The 24,252-nt window shown below is 50.5% G+C and overlaps 1 protein-coding gene across 1 annotated transcript; it reads left to right on the top strand.

Moving 5' to 3' along the window:
• The first annotated feature begins 225 nt into the window (after positions 1-225).
• GNA13 (G protein subunit alpha 13) lies at positions 226-22,431 on the top strand. The gene is made up of 4 exons (XM_066586950.1): positions 226-566; positions 13,198-13,424; positions 14,683-14,733; positions 16,749-22,431. The coding sequence occupies exons 1-4, from the start codon at positions 284-286 to the stop codon at positions 17,319-17,321; spliced, it is 1,134 nt and encodes a 377-aa protein (XP_066443047.1). The 5' UTR covers positions 226-283; the 3' UTR covers positions 17,322-22,431.
• Positions 22,432-24,252: the final 1,821 nt, after the last annotated feature.

Raw genomic sequence — 24,252 nt, 5'->3', positions numbered from 1 at the left:
GTGACGTCTCGCAGTTTTTGTCTCCACTGCAGCCGCCATTTTGTTGTGGTCGTCCCTATCTACCGCTACGGCAGCCGGACTCCTGCACGATGTCGTCTCAGGTCTCTCTGCTCTGACTACACGGCGTGGGAGGAGCCCGATGGCAGCACAGAGGGACCGCCCCGGGCGGGGCCGCACGTTCATTTATTGTCGGGGCCGCGCACGCAGCTACAGACGTGCTGACGTTGTGACGCGGCGGCGCGCCGGCCTCCTCCCTGGACTCGGTGTTCATGTAGTGTGTAAGATGGCGGACTTCCTGCCGACCCGCTCCGTGCTCTCCGTCTGTTTCCCCAACTGTGTGCTCAACAGTCGGGAGGCCGAGCAGCAGCGCAAGTCCAAGGAGATCGACCGCTGCATCTCGCGGGAGAAGACCTACGTCAAGCGGCTCGTCAAGATCCTCCTGCTGGGCGCCGGCGAGAGCGGCAAGTCCACCTTCCTGAAGCAGATGCGCATCATCCACGGCCAGGACTTCGATGTGCGGGCGAAGCAGGAGTTCCGGGCCACCATCTACAGCAACGTCATCAAAGGTGAGGGACCCTGCGGGTGGGGGAGGCGGCTGACCCCGCCCCTCTGCCGGCGCCCCTCACTGCTGCGCCCCCTGGTGTCATGTGTAGGCAGTGCTGGGTTCCTTTACCCCTCACTAGTGCGCCCCATGGTGGTGTGTGTGGTACTGGGGTCCTGTTCCCCCTGGTGGTGTGTTTAGTGCTGGGGTCCTGTGCCCCTCACTAGTGCGCCCCCTGGTGTCATGTGTAGGTAGTGTTGGGGTCCTCTGCACCCCCACCCCTGGTGTCATGTGTGTTTAGTGCTGGGGTCCTGTGCCCCTCACTGCTGCGCCCCCTGGTGTCATGTGTAGGCAGTGCTGGGTTCCTTTACCCCTCACTAGTGTGCCCCATGGTGGTGTGTGTGTGTGTGTGTGTGGTACTGGGGTCCCCTGCCCCTCCCTAGTGCCCCGGTATGTAGTAGAGCGCCCCCCGGTGTCATGTGTATGTAGTACTGGGGTCCCCTGCCCCTCCCTAGTGCCTCGTTTTGTAGTAGAGCGCCCCCCCGGTGTCATGTGTATGTAGTACTGGGGTCCCCTGCCCCTCCCTAGTGCCTCGTTTTGTAGTAGAGCGCCCCCCGGTGTCATGTGTATGTAGTACTGGGGTCCCCTGCCCCTCCCTAGTGCCCCGTTATGTAGTAGAGCGGCCCCCGGTGTCGTGTGTATGTAGTACTGGGGTCCCCTCCCTAGTGCCCCGTTATGTAGTAGAGCGCCCCCCGGTGTTGGGTATGTAGTACTAGGTCCTCTGTAGTGCTCCCCTTGGCCTCCCCTGCAGTGTGAGGTGGCAGACGTCTCTCCTCTGTCTTGGCGGACCCCACCAACTGCCTTATTTTCAGGGTTACCTGCTGCCATGAGACGGTGGGCACATAGCAGCTCCTCGGTGACCGTCCCTGCTGAGCTGCCTGTCTGGAGGGTGGTAAGCTGGATGATGGCTGTGGTTATTACCACCCAGCTTTCCCAGGACCTGCCAGCTCTTCACCTTTGCCCTGTGGGCGGCAGTGGGGTCTGCACTACAGGGTAAACACAAAGGGAATGGGAGTAGACAAAAAATGGCCATAGACTTCCCAATGTACTAATGCAAGAGGGCAGGTAGAAGCACCACAACCCCCAGCATGCAGACTGCTGTACAGGGGTGTAATATGGTGCACTACATGTACAGCACTGAGCCGCCCCCTCAGTATAAGGAGGGGGTGTGAGGGGTTACCTTCATCTGTGCGGTGACTCCTCCATATAGCAGTCTGGCTGCATGCTGGGGATTGTGGTGCTTCTACCTGCCCTCTTGGGGTAAGTCTGTGGCCACTCTGCCTGCACTTGTGGTGACACCAGAGGAACCATTCAGGGTTCATATACCAGCCTGCAGGTCACACAGAGCACGGTCAGCCTTATTAACCCCTTGTATAGGGCAGGTCACACAGAGCACGGTCAGCCTTATTAACCCCTTGTATAGGGCAGGTCACACAGAGCACGGTCAGCCTCATTAACCCCTTGTATAGGGCAGGTCACACAGAGCACGGTCAGCCTCATTAACCCCTTGTATAGGGCAGGTCACACAGAGCACGGTCAGCCTCATTAACCCCTTGTATAGGGCAGGTCACACAGAGCACGGTCAGCCTCATTAACCCCTTGTATAGGGCAGGTCACACAGAGCACGGTCAGCCTCATTAACCCCTTGTATAGGGCAGGTCACACAGAGCACGGTCAGCCTCATTAACCCCTTGTATAGGGCAGGTCACACAGAGCACGGTCAGCCTCATTAACCCCTTGTATAGGGCAGGTCACACAGAGCACGGTCAGCCTCATTAACCCCTTGTATAGGGCAGGTCACACAGAGCACGGTCAGCCTCATTAACCCCTTGTATAGGGCAGGTCACACAGAGCACGGTCAGCCTCATTAACCCCTTGTATAGGGCAGGTCACACGGAGCACGGTCACCCTCACTAACCCCTTGTATACTGTCAGTATGTATCTACTGTAAACATGGTGGTAGTGAAGTGGCATTGTACACAGTAGGTCACATGACTCTTGGCTGGCTCTGTACACTTGGTGCCACCCTTGACATATTCCCTCAGGCATTGGCACCTGTGACATCGTCCGTGGCCACGCTAGGCAGGAGCAGCATGGTTCTAACGCTGATCAGTTTCCGGCACCCTGTGCTCCAGAGCTGCTCGCCTGCGCTGAGGTCTCCTTATAAGAGCAGACCCCATTATAGTTCGTGGGGGGCATTCAGTTCCGTTATAAGGTGGCTCGGTGCGGCCAGGGGATTCCCCTAACCCGCTACCATAATGGAGCAGGATGACTGACCCCAATGTGGATGTGAAGGCACCTAATGGCTTTCTTATACCCCATTTAGACACGATTATCGCTCAAAAGCAGTCTTTTGAGCAAAGATCATTGGGTCTAAACACGCAGCCATTGGCCACTATTCGCTCATTGTTAACTTTCAGCTAGCTGAAGGCCAACGATGAGTCTTACCAGTGCCACACAGCTGAGCGCTTCGTGAGCAAAGCAGGAGTATGCAGAAGACAGCACTCAGCTGTGTTCTGCATACCCCACTCGGAGCGCTCTGCTGTATACCAGCTGAATGCTCTGAACATGGCGGTTCTCGGTGCGCGTATATGCACGACTAGAATCGCTCAAAAGATTGCCTTTGAGCGAATCTGGAGTGATCGTTGTCTACACGGGCCGGCTGGGTCTCTCGATTCTCGCTTGCCTGATGGCATGAGCTGATGACATCACCGCTCGGGCCGCCTGGTTACACCGCGTGATTCCTAGTATTCAGCGGCCGTCCTTTATCGCTTGTTTCTCGTTCCCACAGCCCCGCTTACACGGAATGATCATTCTAATGCATAAAACTGAATGATGGTCATCGGCTTATTTGGACTGAATGTCGCTCCTTGCCCATCTAACTTCAGCCGGCATACAGATCGGCGCCGTCTGACCCGGATCATTCGTAGGAATGTAAAACACTGAGCGAGAGCTGCGCCATTCTCAACGATCGCTGGTGGTGACAGCAGAGCGTTCTGTGGGGCGAACAAGTCGGGAGATTCTCAGCCCGAGTACAACGGCGGCATGTGGCACGCTGACCGGCTGTAACTGAAGGAGCGAGAGCCTCGCCGGCCCGTGGCTACACTGATGAGCGCTCCGTGTATCCGGGGCTTGTGGAGCACAGTATATGCCTGTTACGGCCAGGTGATGTCTGTGCAGTGTATGATGTATTACGGTATATTACACTGCTTGTAGGTGAGTATGTATGTGATGTTTGTAAATAAGCTATGTAGACATGGCACTCACTCACTCACACTCCTGGGTGGAGGGGTTTTCTGCAGTGTTGTGACTTGGCTTGTGAGCTGACACTTGCTGCTTACCCCCGGTCATCGTTTCTGTTTAGGCCTTGTGGTCAGGTGGACCTGGGCTGACGGGCTTGGTTGGCAGTGGTGCCACCTGTAGCTGTGGCTGTGGCATTACCTCTGATCTGCACTCCCCCTGGTGCGATGCTCTGATTGTAGCCTGCTCACAGCCATGTCAATGTCCCTATGTCTGGACATCGTTCAACTGCTACGGTTTGGTTGGATTCGGACCCGGCTCTTCCTGTTAGCACCGGGCCTGCTGGGACTTGTAGTTCTCCAGCTCCCAGCAAGGGTCACCTGTAAGTGAGGAGATGACTCCCGCAGATCACCGATCACCCTCAACGGATCCTGACTGATGGATGCTGCTCGGATATCACTTATCTCCCCCCCCCCCCCTCACACATTATTGGAGGATGTGGTCACATGACTGGATGCTGTAAACAATATGGGGGGGACGTCGGCACTAGTATGTGGTTTGGATTCTGTTCTGGCCCCCCTGGACATTCCCTGTGTTACAGGTCATCAGGCTGTTCATTGTGTAGAACTAGCTGAGTGGTCAGCGGCGGGCATCATGGCCCCTTTCTGCTAAGTGGCTAACTAATAACATAAAGTCAACGATTGTGGTTATTGGCATGTTTGCCATGGGGATCATAGAAGCGCCAGCTCCTGCACTCACCCTGCCATCCACCGTTATTCCTATGGGATTGGCGGATCACATCAATGAGCTGTCAGACCCCCCCCTCCCCCCAGCACACCTGTACATTACACCTCACCTGCTCTGCCTGGGGCTTCAGAAGTCTTAATACCCCCTGAGCAGCGCATGCATAAGCTGTCGCCCTCCCCCTGGCATGGCCTCTGAGATGACCTGATAACCCCCGGAGGTCCTTCCATCTCTACAAGTCTATAAAGACTGCAAGTGCTTCCCATAGACTTCAAGGGGGAAAACCCCCATCATGCTCATATGCGCTGGCATGCCGCTGCCGTATGATTAAATATTTCTTAATTTTTTTTTCCCCCTCGAAGTTCCATAGGAAACAATGGGAGGTTCCTTCCACAGGAATGCCCCAAAATAAAACCTGTTGTGGTTTTTCCCCTCGTCGTGCCGCTGCTCATGTGAGTCGGCCCTTACACTGTCGCCTGGAGCCAGAGGGCTGATCATGTCATCCACATGCTTGTTCAGTGTCTCCAGCTCCTGGTGTACACAATCCACGGGGTGTCCCGGTGGCTGAGGTTTGCCGTTGTGTCACATCGTCACTCCTGGTGGCGTTGGATGACTAACCTCGCCTAGCCATGCAGACATGAAGTACGGAGGCCGGGGCTGGCTTGCTGCCACTTCCTGTTCCCCACTTCATACCGCCGGCTACGTGTGACTCGAATAGTAAAGGCTTCCTCTGCTCGCAGGAGTAGTGCTGGTCTCTAGATGTTGGGGTTCAGGTGACGGGTACCCCATGTACTGGGTATGTTGGGATGCCTGGTTCCCAGATTTTAGGGGTACCCGTCACCTGAACCCCATGTACTGGGTATGTTGGGATGCCAGGTTCCCAGATTTTAGGGGTACCCGTCACCTGAACCCCATGTACTGGGTATGTTGGGATGCCAGGTTCCCAGATTTTAGGGGTACCCGTCACCTGAACCCCATGTACTGGGTATGACCTGTTGTGGTGTCTCTCGTCGCTCGGCCGATCAGTTATCCTGTTTTAAAGTCAATTTCAGAGCAAAATCTATTCAGAAAAAGGTCATTCAGTCAAAAATGAGTGATAATGAAGCTTTAACCCCGTATTTACTGTGCATATGCCCTCTTACAGCTGTCTGTATGGAGCGCTGATAAGGCTTTCCTGTAGAATCTGTAGCAGTCTTGTGTGCCCGACAGCCGGATCCCTGCTCTAACTGTAGTGATCGCTGGACGCTTATGGCCCGTTGACACGGAATTGTCGCCCAAAATTAGGTGAAGGCGAACGATTAGCGTCTAAATACCAGCTAACGATTGAATAACGAGGATCCTGCTCTTCTGGTCAGCCGTTCAGCTTTAGGGTGCGTTCACACGAGTGTAGGCGTATTTACGTTCGCATGTGCGCAGCGTTTAATCGCCGGAAAGAACGTTTTTCGGCAATCACGACCAGAGCTAGAAAGCGTATTATCGTTTGTTCCTACTTTGCAAACTATCTTTTCGGCCATCGAATATGCGTTGGCGCGTATTTCGGTCGCATATGTTCCGTCTTTTTTTCGGGGCGCCGTAAAATCGCCCGCGCGAAGGAATACATTGGAAACCAACACCTCAGATGGTCACGTTTATACGATTGGGCGCAAAAACGCGCCGTTTATGCGCTCGTGTGAACGCACCCTTAGCCAGCATAGACATCGTTGGCTCGCACACTTCTCATTACACTCAAACGCTCCCCACTCAATGTTGCACAGTGTGAAGCGCTGCGTGAGAAGTGAGCGATTCTCAGCGATCGGTCTGTCTAAACAGCTGCGCAAAGTTAGCGGTGACATCACTCACTTGTACAAAAGGGAATCCCCTTCTGTAAGAGACACGAACAGGACAGTGGCCTCCTGGTCGGCTGAGAAGATGGGTGGTATTACTGTATCTTGACACCACCAGGAAGTCCTGATGGAGTCAAGATTGACGGGGTTGACGACACCTGTACCTGATTGGCTGTACAGCAGGCTGCAAAACTAGGTCCTGGAAGGGCAGTAAAAGCAGCCAGAAACATGCAGCTAGCCGTGGTGCACACAGAAAATGTTGCCCAGCGAACACGCAACCCGCCAGTGTGCTAGCACAGAGGCAAAAATATACTGTTGTGGATTTTACAGCGCGCCCACCGGAAAGCCACAATAGCCACCCCCCCACCCGGTCGGTGCTCCACAATTGCCACTACCTCCCCAGCCGATGTTGCTTTCACATACCGCCGGATGCAGGAAGCCGACAGGGCCTGGGGGAAAGAGTGGTGTGCGTGTACCCCACCCTGGCTTTCCCGGCAGCGAAGCAGAAGCGCACAGGCCGGCAGCTGTCAGTGGGGAAGTGGTGGCCACTGAGCTGACAGCCCCGGCAGCAGAGGGCAACGGCTGAGCGCGGCAGTTGTAAGGGTGGAAAGCAGGTGAAACGGAGCACAGTCGAGGCACTGGACCATAACAGGTGAGGGCGGCACCCCTGTCAAACCCCTGGCTTCTGGTGGTGTCAAGATACATTAATGCCAATATGGGCTGTTCTAATCACTCCTCTGCCTGCATCACGGATACAATGTAACAAATCACTGTTCAGCACGACCAAACTATAAAATCTCTATTCCACACAGCAAACAGTTTGCAGAAGTCATACCTGCTGTGGGTTTGTCTGCCCTGAAAACCTGTCAGAAAAGGGCAAAAGGTTTAGGCCCACTGTCCACGGCAGTTTATTCGCTGGGGGCAAACCGCCGGCGAATCACACTGGCCGCTTCCCATAGCACTGCTATGGAAAGCCTCGGCACCTGTCCACTAGCGGAGACTCGTTGCAATTCTCTGCTCGCGGCGGGCAATTCACAGCATGCTGCAAATTGGCCCGATTCTCTGGTCAGCCTATCTATTAGATAGGGCTGACCGGCGGAGATTCGCCAGCGGCTCCTGCTCCCGGGCGGCGGCTCCCGTGGCGGAGCTTTACCGCGGGATACCGCATCGCCTGGGGACAGCTGGCCTTGGGTGCTGACGCCACACTTGTGCTCAGACTGAACAGACTTATGCCTCCTGTCCGCCGGCGATATTTCTTTGCGTTACCCATGTGCGGATTATTGCCATGGATAACGCATGAAACACTTTCCATAGGATAACTATAGAAAACGCGGCCTGGTGTTCACGAGCGACAATCGCTGCAATTTTCCACTCGTGTAGAAATTCTGCGATGTACCTATCATGATGGGTCCATTGTGGAAAATCGCGGTGACTTTAGGGCTCACGTCCACGGGGAAAACTATATAAAGCAAATCCGCGCAGGAGAAAAAAACACCAAGCCGCATCCCATAGGAATGCATTGACAATCGGCACATAAATGGCCACAGGTGGTATTTTGAATTTTGCACACGAGGGAAAAAAACACGGCATGCTCCTTTAAACACGGATCACTCGTAGGGAGCTCGATCGCAATTGATCTCCCGCATGAGACAATTAGTGCATCTGCAGCAGACATCCCCGTGGACGGGAGGCCTTGGTGTTCTCCTGCGGCAGAAATCCACTGCATTAAAACACAACGCCGGCGACCTTAGACCGTAACTGGAACGCCGATAGAATTGTGTTAAACAGTAGACCCTGAATAGGTAACGGCTATAAGCCGGCAGAACATCAGCGGGTGACGGGTGAGAATCACACAACCTCCAGGCGTGGCATGAAATATGGGAAGTTGGATGCAAGGTTTGCAGAAGTCACTGATTTCTTCTATGAAATAAAGGGCAAAAACTACATGACTGCATCAAGGGGTTAATGTGAAGTGGTAGTCAGAACATTAATCAATATTTAAAAAAAAAAAAAAAAATTTTTTTTTGCTAAAATAGACATTTTCTGTCCATCTCTCTTCCAAAACAGGAATAAAAGTAATCAAAAAGCTATCTATCTCCAAATGATACTCTTTTTATTTTGAAGGAACAGCGCTCCTGGTAATCGGGAAGGCCGGGTTCCTACAGGGCGTGAATCTCGCAGAATGTCCGTACGCAAAAACAACAATTTCCACGGCAGAAATGCGGCTTCAATGCTCCCGCAGGTTGTGGCGCGGCTTCGCCGTCTGCGGTATGCAGTGGTCGTCTCTCCTTAGGCCTCATGTCCACGGGGAAAATAATAATTAAAATCCGCAGCGGATCACCCGCGCGCGGATCCGCGCCCAATAGGAATGCATTGACCACCCGCGGGTAGCTAAATACCCGCGGATGGTCAATAAATGTGAATTAGAAAAATCATGGAGCATGAAAAAAAATGGACATGCTCCATTTAGGTGCGGATCACGCTCCGGATGGCCCCATTGATCTCTATGGGGTGCGGGAAATCCGCTGCGGGTGTTAAATGCCATTTATTTGGGTGTGTGAAATCTGCATGCGGATTACAAGTTTGGCTTCTTTTTCAGTGGCCTTGCATTTTTTTTCACGCGCAGATGCAAAAATGCCATCCGCGTGCATACACGCGTGAAAAAAAACGCATCCGCGTGTCATCCGCATGCAATAAAATACTATTTTAAGCTCATCCGCACTGCATCCGCGGCCCAAATCCGCGTTACAAATCCGGAGCAGATTTGATTTTCCCCGTGGACATGAGGCCTTAGAGGAGAGGCTGCAGTTGTGATGGCGGTATCATTGACATGCCGCAGCTTTCAACTCCGGGTGACAAGCCGGCTTCATCGCAGCTCGGCCGCCACGTGCGGATGAGGTTTTTGTAAAAATTGCCAGCAGAATTTCCACGCAGAAAGTGTGACCCAGGCCTGAGGGGGTTAATGGTTACAAATAAAAAAATCCAGAATTGTTCATCTCCCCAAAACAATAGTCATGGAAAGTTTACCTTCCTCCTAAGGGGCGCGTTCACAAGTTGCAGTAGAAGTCTGTAGCACTTCACACCACAGCGATGTATAGCGCACATATACCCACGGGGTGGATCTTGTATCTGCAGCATGGCAATGATGTGGATACCTTGTGCCCATCTCGCCCCTGCAGCTGGTGGGTGATGCAGACTCGCACCAAGTAGCCAGATGTTTGCCCATCCCCTTATGGTGCCGCTATTAACTCTGGTACATCCTGCGGACGAGCCCTCGCACAGCGCCAGTGGTGTAAGAATGTCGTGGGTCTTGTAATGCTGCTACAGACTTCTTAAAGGCAGCTTGAGCCGGGGCACCGCCTCGTTACACTAACGCTTTACCCTAGGACAGTGCCATAAACGCTGGAGTAGTTATCGGACCACTACTAGCTTCTGATCACGTGATCGCCGTGATGGAGCCTACAGAGGATGCTGGAGTTGCTGCTCAGCGGCCGCCTCTCCTCTCGCGTGACTCCAGAAGAGACGTTTACAAGATGATTAAGGGCTCATGCCCACGGCTGTTGCAGAAGTACCGCAATTGTAAACAAAACGTACGTGATGTACTAGTCGCAGGTCCCTGACCATTATTGTGAAAGCGCAGCCAGAACATGGACTGTTCTATCAACTTTTACAGCTGAGATGAGCCTGCTGTCCTCACCTGTCAAGTATACCCATCCCCAAAAAGTGGTGACCCCACAGACCTGATCTACACTAAGGCTGCCTATCCACGCATTGCAGTATCCCGCGGTGGATCTCTGCAGTCAGCCTATCTGACAGATGGGCTGACTACAGAGAATTGCAGCATGCTGCAGTTTGCCAGTGGCAAATCGCTATAATTTTCTGCTCGTGGACATGGGGCTGCGCTATGGAAAGCGTACATTGCTTCCCCCACGACCGGGTTATTGCTGCGGGGAACGCAATTCAATAATGCCCGTGGACAGGCAGCCTGAGTTAGAGGGGGCGCTGTGTGTTTCTCTTCTGTGATCTTTTTCTACAACTTCTAGTAGGCCATACCGTGTGGGGAGGGTGACGTCTTGTGCTCAGGGAGGTGAATCGATACTGCCATGATGGTGGGGACACAAGGAATCAAGTCATCCAATGGGGCTCTAGTCTCGGTCCCCCCAGGCAACCTTTGTGGTAGGATTCGTGCAGCAGCTTCACTGACTGTTAAATGGACTAATCTCAAGACAGAATAACCCTAAGTAAATCAGATAACACTAGCTCACTAAAGGCCCATTTAGACACGATTATCGCTCAAAAGCCATCTTTTGAGCAATAATCGTTGCGTGTAAATGTGCTAATCTTTCACCTTTCTGCCGGACGATGGACTTCAGCTCGGCATCAAATCCATCACTCAGCAGAACATTTAAAGGGGTGGTCTCGCGAAATCAAATGGGTCTATACACTTCTGTATGGCCATATTAATGCACTTTGTAATATACATCGTGCATTAAATATGAGCCATACAGAAGTTATTCACTTACCTGCTCCGTTGCCAGCGTCCCCATCGCCATGGTGCCGTCTAATTTCGGTGTCTTCTTGCTTTTTTAGACACGCTTGTGCAGATGGGTCTTCTCCCTTCGGCAGCATCGGCGTTTTGGCTCCGCCCCTTGTATGCATCGTGTAGCCCCGCCCCCGTCACGTGCCGATTCCAGCCAATCAGGAGGCTGGAACTGGCACACGTCATGGGGCGGAGCTATGCGATGCGTACAAGGGGCGGAGCCAAAACGCCAATGCTGCCGAACGGAGCCGAAGGGAGAAGACCCATCTGCGCAAGCGCGTCTAAAAAAGCAAGAAGACACCGAAATTAGATGGAACCATGGCGACGGGGACGCTAGCAACGGAGCACGTAAGTGAATAACTTCTGTATGGCTCATATTTAATGCACGATGTATATTACAAAGTGCATTAATATGGCCATACAGAAGTGTATAACCCCACTTGCTGCCGCGAGACAACCCCTTTAAGGACCGCATGCTGTGTTCTGCCTGGGGGAGAGCTGATTACATGGTCTCAGCTGACAACCCCATGGCAGAAGGAAGGGAACTTATTCATGAACAGCGGGTGGTCCGTTCCCTAATTACAGTGCTTGGAAGCTCACACTTTACTAACTGGTACTAATAGGCATTATTACTAATTAGTAGATTATGCAAAGATCGCCATCTCTTGAGTGATCGTCTTTGTCTAAATGGGCCTTTACATATACTGGGAGGGGGCTATATATTATGGGGTGTGGGGGGAGAAATCACCTGAGTGTCCCTCAATTTGACGGCGATCTAGGGCTAGAATCCTCTTGCTTGATTCTTTGTGTGTTGTGCAGAAGCCTAGGCTTGTATGTACAGCTTGTGTCTGGACCTTATCTACCGTACATTAAGGTAGAGGCTTGTATGTACAGCTGATGTCCGGACCTTATCTACCGTACATTAAGGTAGAGGCTTGTGTCCGGACCTTATCTACCGTACATTAAGGTAGAGGCTTGGTGGGGTTTTTGTTTTGTCCTTTAAATTGGGGTGGTTTTTTTCCCTTGACTGTTTTGCCCCAATGTATTCTGTCTGTCTCACGTGGCAGTTTGGCAGCAGCAACTCCATGGTGGCCAAATCTGCACCTAAATGGGATGAATTTGGCTGCATTTTCAGTTGTACTTCAATATCTGAATTCCGCAGCATAAAAGGGCGAGTGGTGGGATCAGCGATGCCAAATAAGTGGGATTTTAAAGTATGCTAATATGGGGGGGACACAAAGGTTTTTACTCCTTTTTTTATGTCCCTGTAGGACTTGCACAATCTCTCATGATCGCTATGATGAGGCATTGTCCTGCAATGCCTTATTGCTTGTATTAGCGATCATAGGATCTGGCATCCTGTTACCATGGCAACCTGTCAGGCTCTCCACAATTTCATTGAGAGTCCAATTTTGTGAAAGGGATCATGCGCCCTCTGAACCATTTACATGGTGCAATCTACATAGATTGCAGCAGGGAAGGGGTTAACAGCAGGAGCCGCTGCTCTGACATGACCTGTTGGTGGTCCCTGAGGACTGGAGTTGAGGAACACTGGTGTAGACGACCCATGTGCTGGTACACATCTGGCTATAGGTTATCATGGTGGTCTCCAAGCTGTTGACCTCTTGAACTAGTCCATTCGTTGCTGGCCTGTGAAAGGATATGATGGGATTAGAGGTGGACTGCGGGTTTAGGACTGCTGCCCTGGATTGTAGTTGTGGAGCTCTTGGCATTCTGTCATCAGCGGGGCCCCCAGCACGGTGCAGACTGCAGGGATCCGGCCGGAGCGGCTCTTCTAGTCAGGTCTGAGACTGCTCATAAGAACACAGCAATCAAATGCTGATTACCAGCTGGGGTGATACCTGCCTGCGGTCAGGACGCTAAGATGAGAACATCAGCAGTCGTCAGCGCTGCCTCTTTTCGCAAACATCACTGCCGCTTGCTTTTTTTTTTTTTCTCTCCCCACCCCCCTCCTCCCCCATGTTCTATTTTTTTTTTTTCTTCCCCCCCCCCCCCCTCTTCCTCGTGAAGGCGCCTTTAATCTTATGACAGATGGAGGCACGAGGCTGATGGAACCTCAGTGATGCTGTAGGTTGGTCATTCATCACAAGGGAGAATAGTTGGGGTTCAGTACATTGCTGCCATCGCACCCCCTCCCGGTCTGGTGACGGCTCTAGCACCCCAGATCTTGCTGTATTTCACCTGGCATTGTGCTTGTTGGATCCTCCATGACTGTCTTCTGATTCCAGGTATCCGGGTGCTGGTGGATGCTCGTGAGAAGCTGCACATTCCTTGGGGGAACTCATCCAATCAGAAGCATGGGGAAGTCATGATGGCCTTCGATACCCGCTCCAACATGGTGGCTCAAGGAATGGTGGAGACCAAAGTCTTCCTCGTGCACTTGGCATCAATAAAGGCCTTATGGGCAGACAGTGGCATTCAGCACGCCTATGACCGACGTCGGGAATTCCAGCTGGTAAGCTCTCTGCTATCCTAGGTGGAGGGGTTGGACCTGGTCACACAGAAGTAGTGCAGGGGACGGGTTATGTTACAGCGTTGTGGCAACAGAGCTGAAGTCCTCTGATATCCCTCCTGCGGTCAAAGATGGTCATAGTGTCTTCTGTCTGGGACTTCAAGTTGTCTTTCAACATAACTCATGTGTTTTTGGCTACACATGCTCAGTCACAATAGAATGTCTAGAAGACCTCATTCTTACTGTAAGCCTGTCCTGCTTCTCCAGAAGACCCTAAATGTCCTATTGGGGGTCTGCACTCCAGTAGTTCTAATGCTTTTTCCAAAAAGCTGCTTGGTCACCCAGCAAAAACAAGGTGTTGGTTACACCAGCGCACAAAAAAAATGCTTTGTCACTTTTTTCACATGACTTTTTTTCCTCCCACGACAATAACCCTCAATAGCGTGCTATGGAAAAATGACTCTGCGGCTTCTGCCCGTGGATGAAGAATCTCAGCATGCTCCATGTTGCTGTGATTCCAGCATGGATAGCTTTCGTTAAAGTCAAAAGAAGTCGCCTGACATGTCGCTTCTGCGGGAAAAGCAAGAGTTAAAAAGATGGAGAGAAGAATCTGTGCTGCGCATGTCCGACGGCGAGCCGTGCGGACCACCCACAGTAAGGAGAAACCGGAAGACCAGTCCTCGCAGAAGGCGACCGCTACACAGGGTCCCCCACTGGGGTCAGGGCCGGATTCCATATGGGACTTTGCATGCGGAATCCGATCTGTCCATGTAAAGAAGCTTCCCAGGCAGTGCCGGCTGTCAGTGCTCGATACTTGGTGCTCGGAGTGTAAGCCACTGTGTAATCGCCGCAGCTTGTATTGCAGGCACAGCTCTCACTGAAGTCAGTAGTGGCTGTGCTTGCAGTTGCAGGCTGGGGTTCCACTGATTTCAATGAGTGCTGCGCTGGCCCCTGCACAGGGGGAAGGGCAGCGGATTCCACTCCAACCCCCAAAGCATCTGAGCACTGACAGCCGGCGCTGCCTGGAAAACCCCCTTAACACCATTGAATATGTATCCTGATGCCTTTCCCAGAATGCATTGTATTCTACTCCAGTCACATCCGCAGCTAGGAATACTTCAATGGACGGTGGAACTGCGTGCAGCCATGGATGTTTGGGGCATGACCTCCATTTAATGCTGTCAGTTTCCCGGCTCTCATGCCAGTCTCTGCCCGTCGCTCTGTACATTCTGCTCATATCCTGGTTTTCTGTTTCTTGTAGGGCGAGTCAGTGAAATATTTCCTGGACAATTTGGACAAGCTGGGAGAATCGGTGAGTGCGGGGCAGACTTGTGTGTGATTGGAGTAGAGCTCGGTCACTCCACTTATCTTCATCCTGCCGCTGCTGTGGGTTCTGGCCAGTACATTGTACACCACCCCTATTAACCCTCTGCCTGCTGGAGGCTCACCTGCAGCTGCACTTCACAGAAATGTATTGGCAAATTCACTTAATCACAAAGTTAAGCAGAGTGAGCAATAAAAGTGGGGAGGAAGCTGGTCTCAAGTCTACACACCCCTGTTATGCCAGGCTTGCCATGTTAAATCTGTAGATTCATTTGTTTTTGTTTCCTCCTTCAGGCCCCCTGTACACGGGTGAAAATTCTGCACAGAATTTCTGCGCCTGCCCTCCTGCATAGGATTACATTAGATAACCCAATCCTATGCGCACAGCTGCGATTTGTCCACGTGAAAAACACACGGAAAACAAATCACGGTATGTTCTATTTCTGTGCGGATCTCACAGAGGCCTGCACAGACATGTCAGTAGTGCCGGGCCAGCTCCTCTGCACATTCGCCGGCTGGCTGGCCAGTAGCCGGTGCATAGCCGAGAATGAAGATGCTGGGAGCGGGTGAGCCGCAGGCCTCTGCAGGGGCACGGGACCACATCCCACTGCAGGAATTCTCGCAGCGGGACCCGACCCGGCTGTCTGCAGGCGGCCTCAGTGTGACCGCTTATCTGTACAACTCCACTGAAAAACAAATCTTAAAGTAAAAACTTAAATAAAAAAAACAAACCCCTAGTGTGGTTGCATAAGTACACCATAAACTAATACTTTGTTGCCCCCTTTGACTTTCTGACAGCTTTCGGTGTTTATCAGCATGGCACATCAAGACTTGGTGGTTTATTTTATTTTTTAAAATTTTTTTTACATCACTCTTCCTTGCAATTCTGTCAGATTGCGATGACATCTCCTGTGTACCGCCCTCTTCAGGTCAACACACAGATCTGCAATGGGATTGAGGTTGGGGCTCTGGCTGGGTCATTTCAAAATTGATCTTCTGGTGAAGCCATTCTCTTGATTTGTCGGTCTGCTTTGGGTCGTTGTGCTGAAAGGTGAAATTCATCAGCTTTTTAGCCGAGGCCGGATGGCTTTGTACCAGAATGGGCTGATATTTGGGACTGTTCATAATTCCCTCCAGCTTGACTAAAGCCCCAGTTCCTACAGCAGGACAGCCCTAATTGTACAGATAACATCACATTGAAGGTGGAAATCTGACAAAGATGAATCACTACAGGGTGATCACTAAGGGGTGTGTAGACTCTTTATATCCACTGTATACTCCTATTAACCCTGCAGATGCTACAGTCACTGCCGACCACTAAGCATTGTTTGGGATAAAACTTTGAAACTTTCAATTACGGCTACAAAAGTTTATTGCAGAAAATACTCCAGACTATAAATGATGCTTTTGCTCTGATATTGTAATCGCTGACTTGTAGAAACGTTTACAATCTGTTCCATTCCAAAACTCCAAGGAGATTAATAATTTTTTTATTTTTGCCAATGTGTATGTTCAGTCATCTCTATTGCAGAGGACTCCATACCGTAGCTTTTGGTCTGGTGTCAGCACTCCCCCTGCTGACCAGACACTGCCGTTACTAGTTATGGAGATCATGGGACTAAACCTAGATGAGCACAGCAGCATTGAGCATAGTCATCCGACTAATGGGGAAGGGCAGCGCCTGCTATGATCTGCCATCCGCATGGTGAATTTGAGTAGAGGTCTTCACCGCTCGCCTCTGCTGGATCCTATCCCATGGCATCTCAGCTGAGGACACTTTGGCGCACTGGCTGCTGCTCATTCGGCAATGAGGTTCTTTGTCACAAGCCTGTAATAAAGGGCGCCGTATGAGGGTGTTCTATGGCTGTGAACTAAAGAATCCTCCATGGAGCTGGTACATCCCCATAGCAGCCCGTTGTGGTGGTGCTTTGCCATTAACCATTGCTAACCAGTTTCCCCATGACCTGCTGATCCCACGCCTGACTGTATTCTCTCTCTCCATAGGACTACCTCCCGTCTCAGCAAGACATCCTCCTCGCTCGTCGGCCCACCAAGGGGATTCACGAGTACGACTTTGAAATAAAAAACGTGCCTTTCAAGATGGTGGACGTGGGCGGGCAGAGGTCCGAGCGGAAACGCTGGTTTGAGTGCTTTGACAGCGTCACCTCCATCCTCTTCTTGGTGTCTTCAAGCGAGTACGACCAGGTGCTGATGGAAGACCGCCAGACCAACCGCTTGACGGAGTCCCTCAATATCTTTGAGACAATAGTCAACAACCGCGTGTTCAGCAACGTCTCCATCATCCTGTTCCTGAACAAGACAGACTTGCTGGAGGAGAAGGTGAAAATAGTCAGCATTAAAGACTACTTCCCGGAGTTTCAAGGCGATCCCCACTGCCTCTCCGATGTGCAGAAGTTCCTGGTAGATTGTTTCCGTAACAAGCGCCGGGACCAGCAGCAGAAGCCGCTCTACCATCACTTCACCACCGCCATCAACACAGAGAACATTCGCCTTGTTTTCCGCGACGTGAAAGATACAATTCTTCACGACAACCTCAAGCAGCTGATGCTGCAGTGATCACCTGGACCTGTTTTTTATTTTTGTTTTTTGAAGAATTATCTGTTTTTTTTATTTTTCCCTTGAGGTTTAGCATTGTGCTCCGGGGCCTCCTCCAGTTTGTGGATTGTCCCGACTTCCAGCCATTTGGAGCCTTACTTGCTGAGTAGTGGCCGCTACGGAGGATGATGGAAGCCCCTGTGGACTGCGGCCCTGGATTCGCCTCCTGCCTTATGTGTGTTTATAACTGATGAGCACAAATTTTGTATTTTACTTTTTTTTTTTTAAACCATTTTTAGATTTCCTAAAGTTTTTAGCAACTTGTGGGGGGCTGCTGATCATGCCCCTCTCCAGCACAGAGTGTCTAGTTTTATATTCTAGTATTGCTTTTAACCTATTAATGAGGGCTCCGTTGATTATCGGCATTTGTGGACACTGCTTTTTACAAGGGACCTTGCTGAGTTGGAGGAGGACACTTGGTGAATGCAGTTTGTGCTCCCCTTTCTAAGGCATACTATTTAATTAAAGCTTTCGATCTGGTCAGTGACTGCCAGGACAAGACTTCCTATCTTCTACCCTCCATTCCCCCTGTAATAACACAATAATTAACCTTGCACTTTGACGTCATGGAAAGCCATTTTCTTTGTGAGTCGAGATTTCCATCCAATAGTTGGTCACCCTGTGCTGCATGTCAGAAGGGGGCGCTTCATGAAAACTGCCCCCTAACCGCAGTTCAGTGATTCTTATAGGGATGCGACAAGCTTCAGTTGGGGGGTTAGTGTTCTGTGTTGGGGGTGCACCACTAGTAATGGCCATCATTGAGGTGATTGGGGCTCTCGGCATCCAGTTATTCTGTATGAATTGCACCTGTGTCCTGCGGGAACTCTTATTACCGGCGGTGTTGCAAAGCTTCATGTTATGGAGGTTCTTATTTATTAGTGGGACTATATGAAATTAACTTCGTGTCCCTAGACTTCTGTTATCCCGTCCTGCTTCGATGTTGCAGCTTGATCTAAAGTTGGGGTTGGCGCTGTCCTTAAAGGGATATTCCTATCTACCTTTTCTTAACCAAGATGACAGGTCGCTGTTTTACTGGCCACCCAACAGGAACCTATGGGAAGAGTCAGGCACTTGGCGCAGCGCTGTTTCTGTAGCACCCATTCACTTCAATGAGATCTACAGAAACGGCGCCGCGCTAAACGCTCTGCTCTTCCTGACTGGTTGGACCAAAGCCTCCATGAAAAGCCCAGATGGAAATACCCCTTTTAAGGGACTTTATGCGCAGCCTTGGAGGGGATAGAACTTGGGTCAGCGGTGGAACCCTCTTTAAAGCGAGTTTGAATTCTGAAGCCTTCAGTTTGCAGTGGTCTCTTAGTTGGTGGACTATAGACTGAATATGAAGTTTCCTGCTAATCCCTGCTGGAAGGGGTCATCTTGGCCTTCTGATCACCTTGCCTTGTTCCTTCCTGCCGCCCTGCAGTGCACACTGTATATACTAGGAGGGGGGGGGGGGGTACCAAAAAATTGTTTGGACTAATATATTGCTTCAATTGGGGATAAGACTGAAGTTTCAAAATGTAAAAAATAGACTTTAAATGAATTAATGTTTTGTTTTTGGTACGCCCTCTTATATAACCTGCATCTGTTGGCGCTCATGGCACAGCTGTGGATGGAGGTGCCAACTTGTTAACTACGGGGCTTACAGTAGTGTTACTAGTCACTTCCCTGTAGGTTTGAGTACAATGTACCTCAGTGTAAGGGCTCCCCCTGCTGGTGTGAAGCGGTATCACATCCCATTCACCCACTACTCCATATCTCACTCTGTAGCGGCTCACGTTCTTGGAGGCCTGTTGTCTGAAGGTTTCTGGGAAGCGGCGACTTTCACACGTAGAATATATTTTTCGACTAATTGAAGTCTTTCACATCACGGGGAATTTTGAGGTTTGTAGTGTGCCAAATTATTCACCACATGAATGTTTTTTTGTATGATCCGCAGGATCACTGAAGGAGAGGACACGTAATAATGGACACTGACTGTCTAGTATGTCTGGGAGGTCTGGGTTCTGCACTGGAGATCTCACATTGGATTTATGGTGTTCTGGGTCAACCTTGAATGTATGTGAACCCCCCTCAGCAGTAGACTATGCAGATTAACTACCACAACTCTTCCAGCTCTTCGGTTATCGGCTGCCTCCACGGGGTTCCTGGACACGAGGTTTTCTCATCTGCCTTTCCAAAAATGTTGTAACTCTTGTTGCCGTGGTTGACCGCTTCCAGGTTCTGTGACCCTTTATTTACTTCCTGGTGAGGTTAGCAGGGGGATATAGGGTCACTTGATTGGTTTTCCATTACCTGTTGGCATAGGACAGTGTGTCTACCTGCAGCCTAACTCCACCCCCTCGGACATGTAACGCAGCGGAGCCTCCAAGGTGCGCCGTGTATCCATCAGGCGGGTATGTGTGAACCTTTTGTGAACAGCTTTGCTCTTCTGCACATGCGGGAAACCTTGCTGGGCTATATGTCATCTAAGAGGGGGCGGAATCGGGTGCTGAGATGGTTCGCACAGCTCTGCGCCGCTTGCGTACCGAACAATAGAACTCTTTACACACGTTACTCAGGTGAGCTTTTATTACCGGAGCAAACAAACAGGACTTTGCTGGTTTTACAACTTGCATATTGCAGCTGCTCCCCGATTATAGTACAAAGTTCTGTTCCCTTTAACTGCTGTTAATGTAGAGTTTACCCTTGCAGCCCTGAGGCGGATGATGTGCGGCTCATCGCGTTGGGATCGGTCGACGGCGCGTGCCTCCCAATGTGAACAGAACCATCTCTTAAGTCATTCATCCGTCTTGTTCTATGTGGCGGAGAAGGGGAACCTTGCAGGATTAAAGCTTTTCTGCCATATAGTGCCTGTTGAGAGACCGGCCCTCCTGGAGAGCCTGCTCCCTACTATATACAATAAGTGCCCTACACTGATCCCTAGACTTGTAATGTGCAGTACAGGTACTGCAGTGTACAGCAACTTCTCTGGCTGCAGTCCTGGTCACAGCGACTATATTCTAGAACATTATTCCTTGTCTTGTGCCTTGTCAGCTCCGGTCTTATCTGTAATTTAGTGTTTTTAGACCTTTTTGTATGCTGGATGTTTTATAGGATAGTGCTGTAGCCAAAGGGAAAGGGTTTGAAGACCCTTTCACATCCATGTCACTCTCTTCCAGTCTTGGATGCACTGAGTTGTAGTGTAAATTCACACCCTGCGTCTGGGAGTTATAGTTTCTAAAATCTGCTGGTGCCTAAATATCTATTTTTATTCTGGCTGGTCTGCATTACTTGCATAATGGTGTGTGCCCCCCAATGGTGTGGAGGTGGTATTGCAGCACTTTACCATCACTTCTTGAAAGTTAATATCTGCCCCAGTGGAATGAGGTAGCAACTGAGGCACAAGCCAAAAGCTAACTACGTTTTAGGGCTGCTGTGCCCCGCCGCCACCTTCTTGGTAACCCACTTGTAACTAAACCACTGAAGAGATTTAAGCTGGATATTAGACTTCAAAGATGGTGGCCTGATCGTATGTACTAGTCAGAAGTTAGCTGACAATCTGGCAATAAGGGACAGATTCTCACTTGGATTAGTAAATGGAAGCAGGATAAACCGATTGTGGTTGGTCAGCATTGTGTAATAAGGTAGCCCACCCCCCCACCCTATATAGTCGGTCTTGCGGTGACAGCGCAGTGACGCAGGGGAGTTGCTAAGTGTGCTCCCAGCCTTATATACCCTTTATCGGGTGGGGTTGCTTGACTATAGGTCAACAATTTGCTCAGGTTCTTAATAAAACACTGCAACTTTACATGGATACTGTATTGCGCTGTCGTGTACTCCGGTAGCATCCAGAGCTGCAGCTGGGGTTACAGAACAATCTGCGCTGTAGGTCATTTGGGGGGGGGGGGGGGGAATGCTACAGCTGCCAGAATACAATATAGCGGAGTGTAGTAAACAGCTAAGCTGTTAGGACGCACCCGAACGGAGTACGCAGCAAGTCCACTCGCTGCGTGTGTCAGACCCCCATGCCCGATCGTGGCGTGTGCACACGTAATATGCAACAAAATGGGACATGATGGGGCTTTTGCACATATTTTGTGCTCATTGTATATTACATGTGCAAAAAAAACTATGCATAATACACTGACCGTATGCTGCTGCTCTGGATGTGACTAGAGTATAGGGCCTGGTTATAACGGTGGGTCAGTAGAAGCCGTGAAGCGCAGGGTTTCCAGTGACTGTTCTATGGAGACTCCTCCTGTAACTTGATGATCGGACAATATACTGTTATGTCGCCCGCTGGTGCCTTCCTCACTAACTTTTTTAAATACAAAATCTGTCTGTCCTGTAAATATCTGTTCCCTCGTGCTGTGGAGCGCGGAGATAAGCCGCGCCTGGATTAGAATTGATGACTTGTGAAGGCTGTCCAGGAGCCTCCACCTACAGGGTGCCTATAGGTTATACATGGCCCCAGTCTGGCCAGTCACAAGGTTCTAGCAGTGCTGTCACTAGTCCGTGGCCAGTCCTTGGGCTTCATCCTCTTCTGGCCATTCGGTTTCAGAATATTTTGTTATCTGTGTCTGTGGAGCCGCCATCAATCTCATCTCTAACTGCGCAAAGACATAAGACTGACAGATCCGCTAGATCCTCTTCCTGCGGCGGCCTATTGCCAGATCTTCCTGGCGGCCCCAATCGTTCACACGTATAAGATCTTATCTTATGTCTTTGCACAGCTTTGTGGCTCTGGTTGCCATTTGTGATCCGTTGGCCACCCACCAATGGCTCTGGTTGCCATTTGTGATCCGTTGGCCACCCACCTCCGCTGTATATAGAGTCCGCTGATTCTAGATCTCGGCGGTAGAACTTTGTTGTACATTTTTATTTGGTTCCTGGTTATTAGTGATAAGTTATTTGGAGCAGAACCTTCGCACATTGACCTCGGCTTCAGCGCTCCGCACAATTATCGGACGCCTCTTGTAACTTCTGTACATTCTGTACATAATTCCCATGTGTTTTTGTGTTTGCATTTTTTTCCATGATTTGCCTTCTAAATCTGATAGTTACTGACCTAAAATAAACATGTTTTTAAAGTTTTTTTTTTTTTCTTTTTTGCCTTGTGAGTTTCCTGTTCACTCCTGGTTGGTGGTGGGATCTATGGAGGGGCTATTAAAGGGAAAGTTCATTCAGTCACCCCAGCAAAGGCTACTAAAGATGAACTTGCCATTCTCAGTGAATGACTGAAGGTGAACTCCTCTGGTACTGCAGGTACAAATCTATATATATGCTCAGGGAAGGGCAACTTTACTGCTTGTGTATGGCCAAGCCTGGAGGGATTGACTGCTTACCTGTACAGATCTGTATTTCCTGCACCCTTAACCATCAGAACTCTTATATTGTGACATGATATAATGTACACTGCAAATATGGTGTTTTGTCAGAGGGTCACAAATACTACATTTTGGAAATGCAAAGTTCGATCGGCTTGGAGACTCGTTGGAGGGGGGGGGGTGCACTGATTGCCTATCCTTAGGATGGAGTCATCAATAGTTGATCAGCTGGGGTTTGTTGCTCAGGATCCTGACCGATCAGCTGAGCGGGCCTATGCTGGCAGCACCACAAATGCATACAGGTCTGAGTGGAAGCAGCGGATGTCTCTGCACCGACCTTCTGTGTAGTCGCTGACACTTGTAAATGCAGGCTGGGATCTCATGGAAATCAACGTGAGCCATGCCTGCAGTTACAAGCGCTGGCCACTATACAGAGGTCGGTGGGGAGGCTTCAGCTACTTCAGTTCTGAGCTTGTGTATTTGCGGTGCTGTTGGCATGCGCCCGCTCAGCTGAATAGTCAGGGTCTGGAGTGACTGCCCCGGCCAATCAACTATTGATGAGCAATTTCCCTGGAAGACCCCTTTAACGTTATTAGTCAATAAGAGTACAGACAGAAAATGTGAAACGTTTTTCACGTGGAGGGGGAGGGGGGGGGAGATTGTAAACAAAATGGTCAGAAGTGGAGACAGACTCTTTGCTAAAGCTGAGATTTCCTTTCTCATCACCTTCTACACTTCCCATTACTTTTCCTCAAAGATGACACTTTTTATGCTCTTACTATTCCTATAATTGAACTGTTTAAGGTCTAATTCGGTATTCTTGAGTGAATACTCTGGAGGTGAAAGCTGTCGGGTGCAATGTGGATGGCTAAAGAGAACTCCACCAAATCACACCCGTCTGACCCAGGAGAGCGCAGAGCGGCCTTACAAAGATTAAGACAAATTGTGGGGTCCTGATGGTATACAGCCCTGGATGAAGGAATGTGGTAGACCGTTCATTACACTTCGGGGGGCTGGATTAGCGCATAGCACATGTGCTAATGAAAAAGGGGTTAAAAAGTGAACCTCCATTCAAGGACAGAAAGCTCCTCAAATCCATACAATCTTGCAGTCTGCCTCCAGCCATGGGTTTACTACTGATGGCTGTACCATCCACAAGCCCAGGGGGCCCTTCTGCTGCTGGGCTTGGATGCTGTGACCTACAGCCTACTCGGGCCAGCAGGGTCCTGTGGCCTGCCTGCTGATCCAACCGGCCATCTCCAGCTGTTGGTGGCCTACACACACTACCTCTCTGGTTACTACCCCCTGGTGCTGGGTTTCACAATACCACTCTGCTTCCTCAATTTGTGCTATACATGCTCTACTTTACTGCTTGGTATGACCGTAGACCTTTTGGATGCTACTTGCTTAGTGCACCTTGGGGGGGGGCGCGCTAATCTTATTGATTGTACATCTTTATGATTTGACTACCTCTATATTGTAAAGGGCCCTGACCTACCTCTTGCTAATTCTGCTGTGTCCCCCTCCTTGGCTTTACAAACAGGAAGGCCTCTGGGCTGGATGGCTTCCTAGGAGCCTTTTATGCC

The sequence above is a fragment of the Eleutherodactylus coqui genome, chromosome 13 (assembly GCF_035609145.1).
Source record: "Eleutherodactylus coqui strain aEleCoq1 chromosome 13, aEleCoq1.hap1, whole genome shotgun sequence".
In the NCBI taxonomy this organism is placed as follows: Eukaryota; Metazoa; Chordata; class Amphibia; order Anura; family Eleutherodactylidae; genus Eleutherodactylus; species Eleutherodactylus coqui.
Note: the sequence above shows the minus strand (reverse complement) of the source record. Positions and strands in the feature narration are given on the sequence as shown.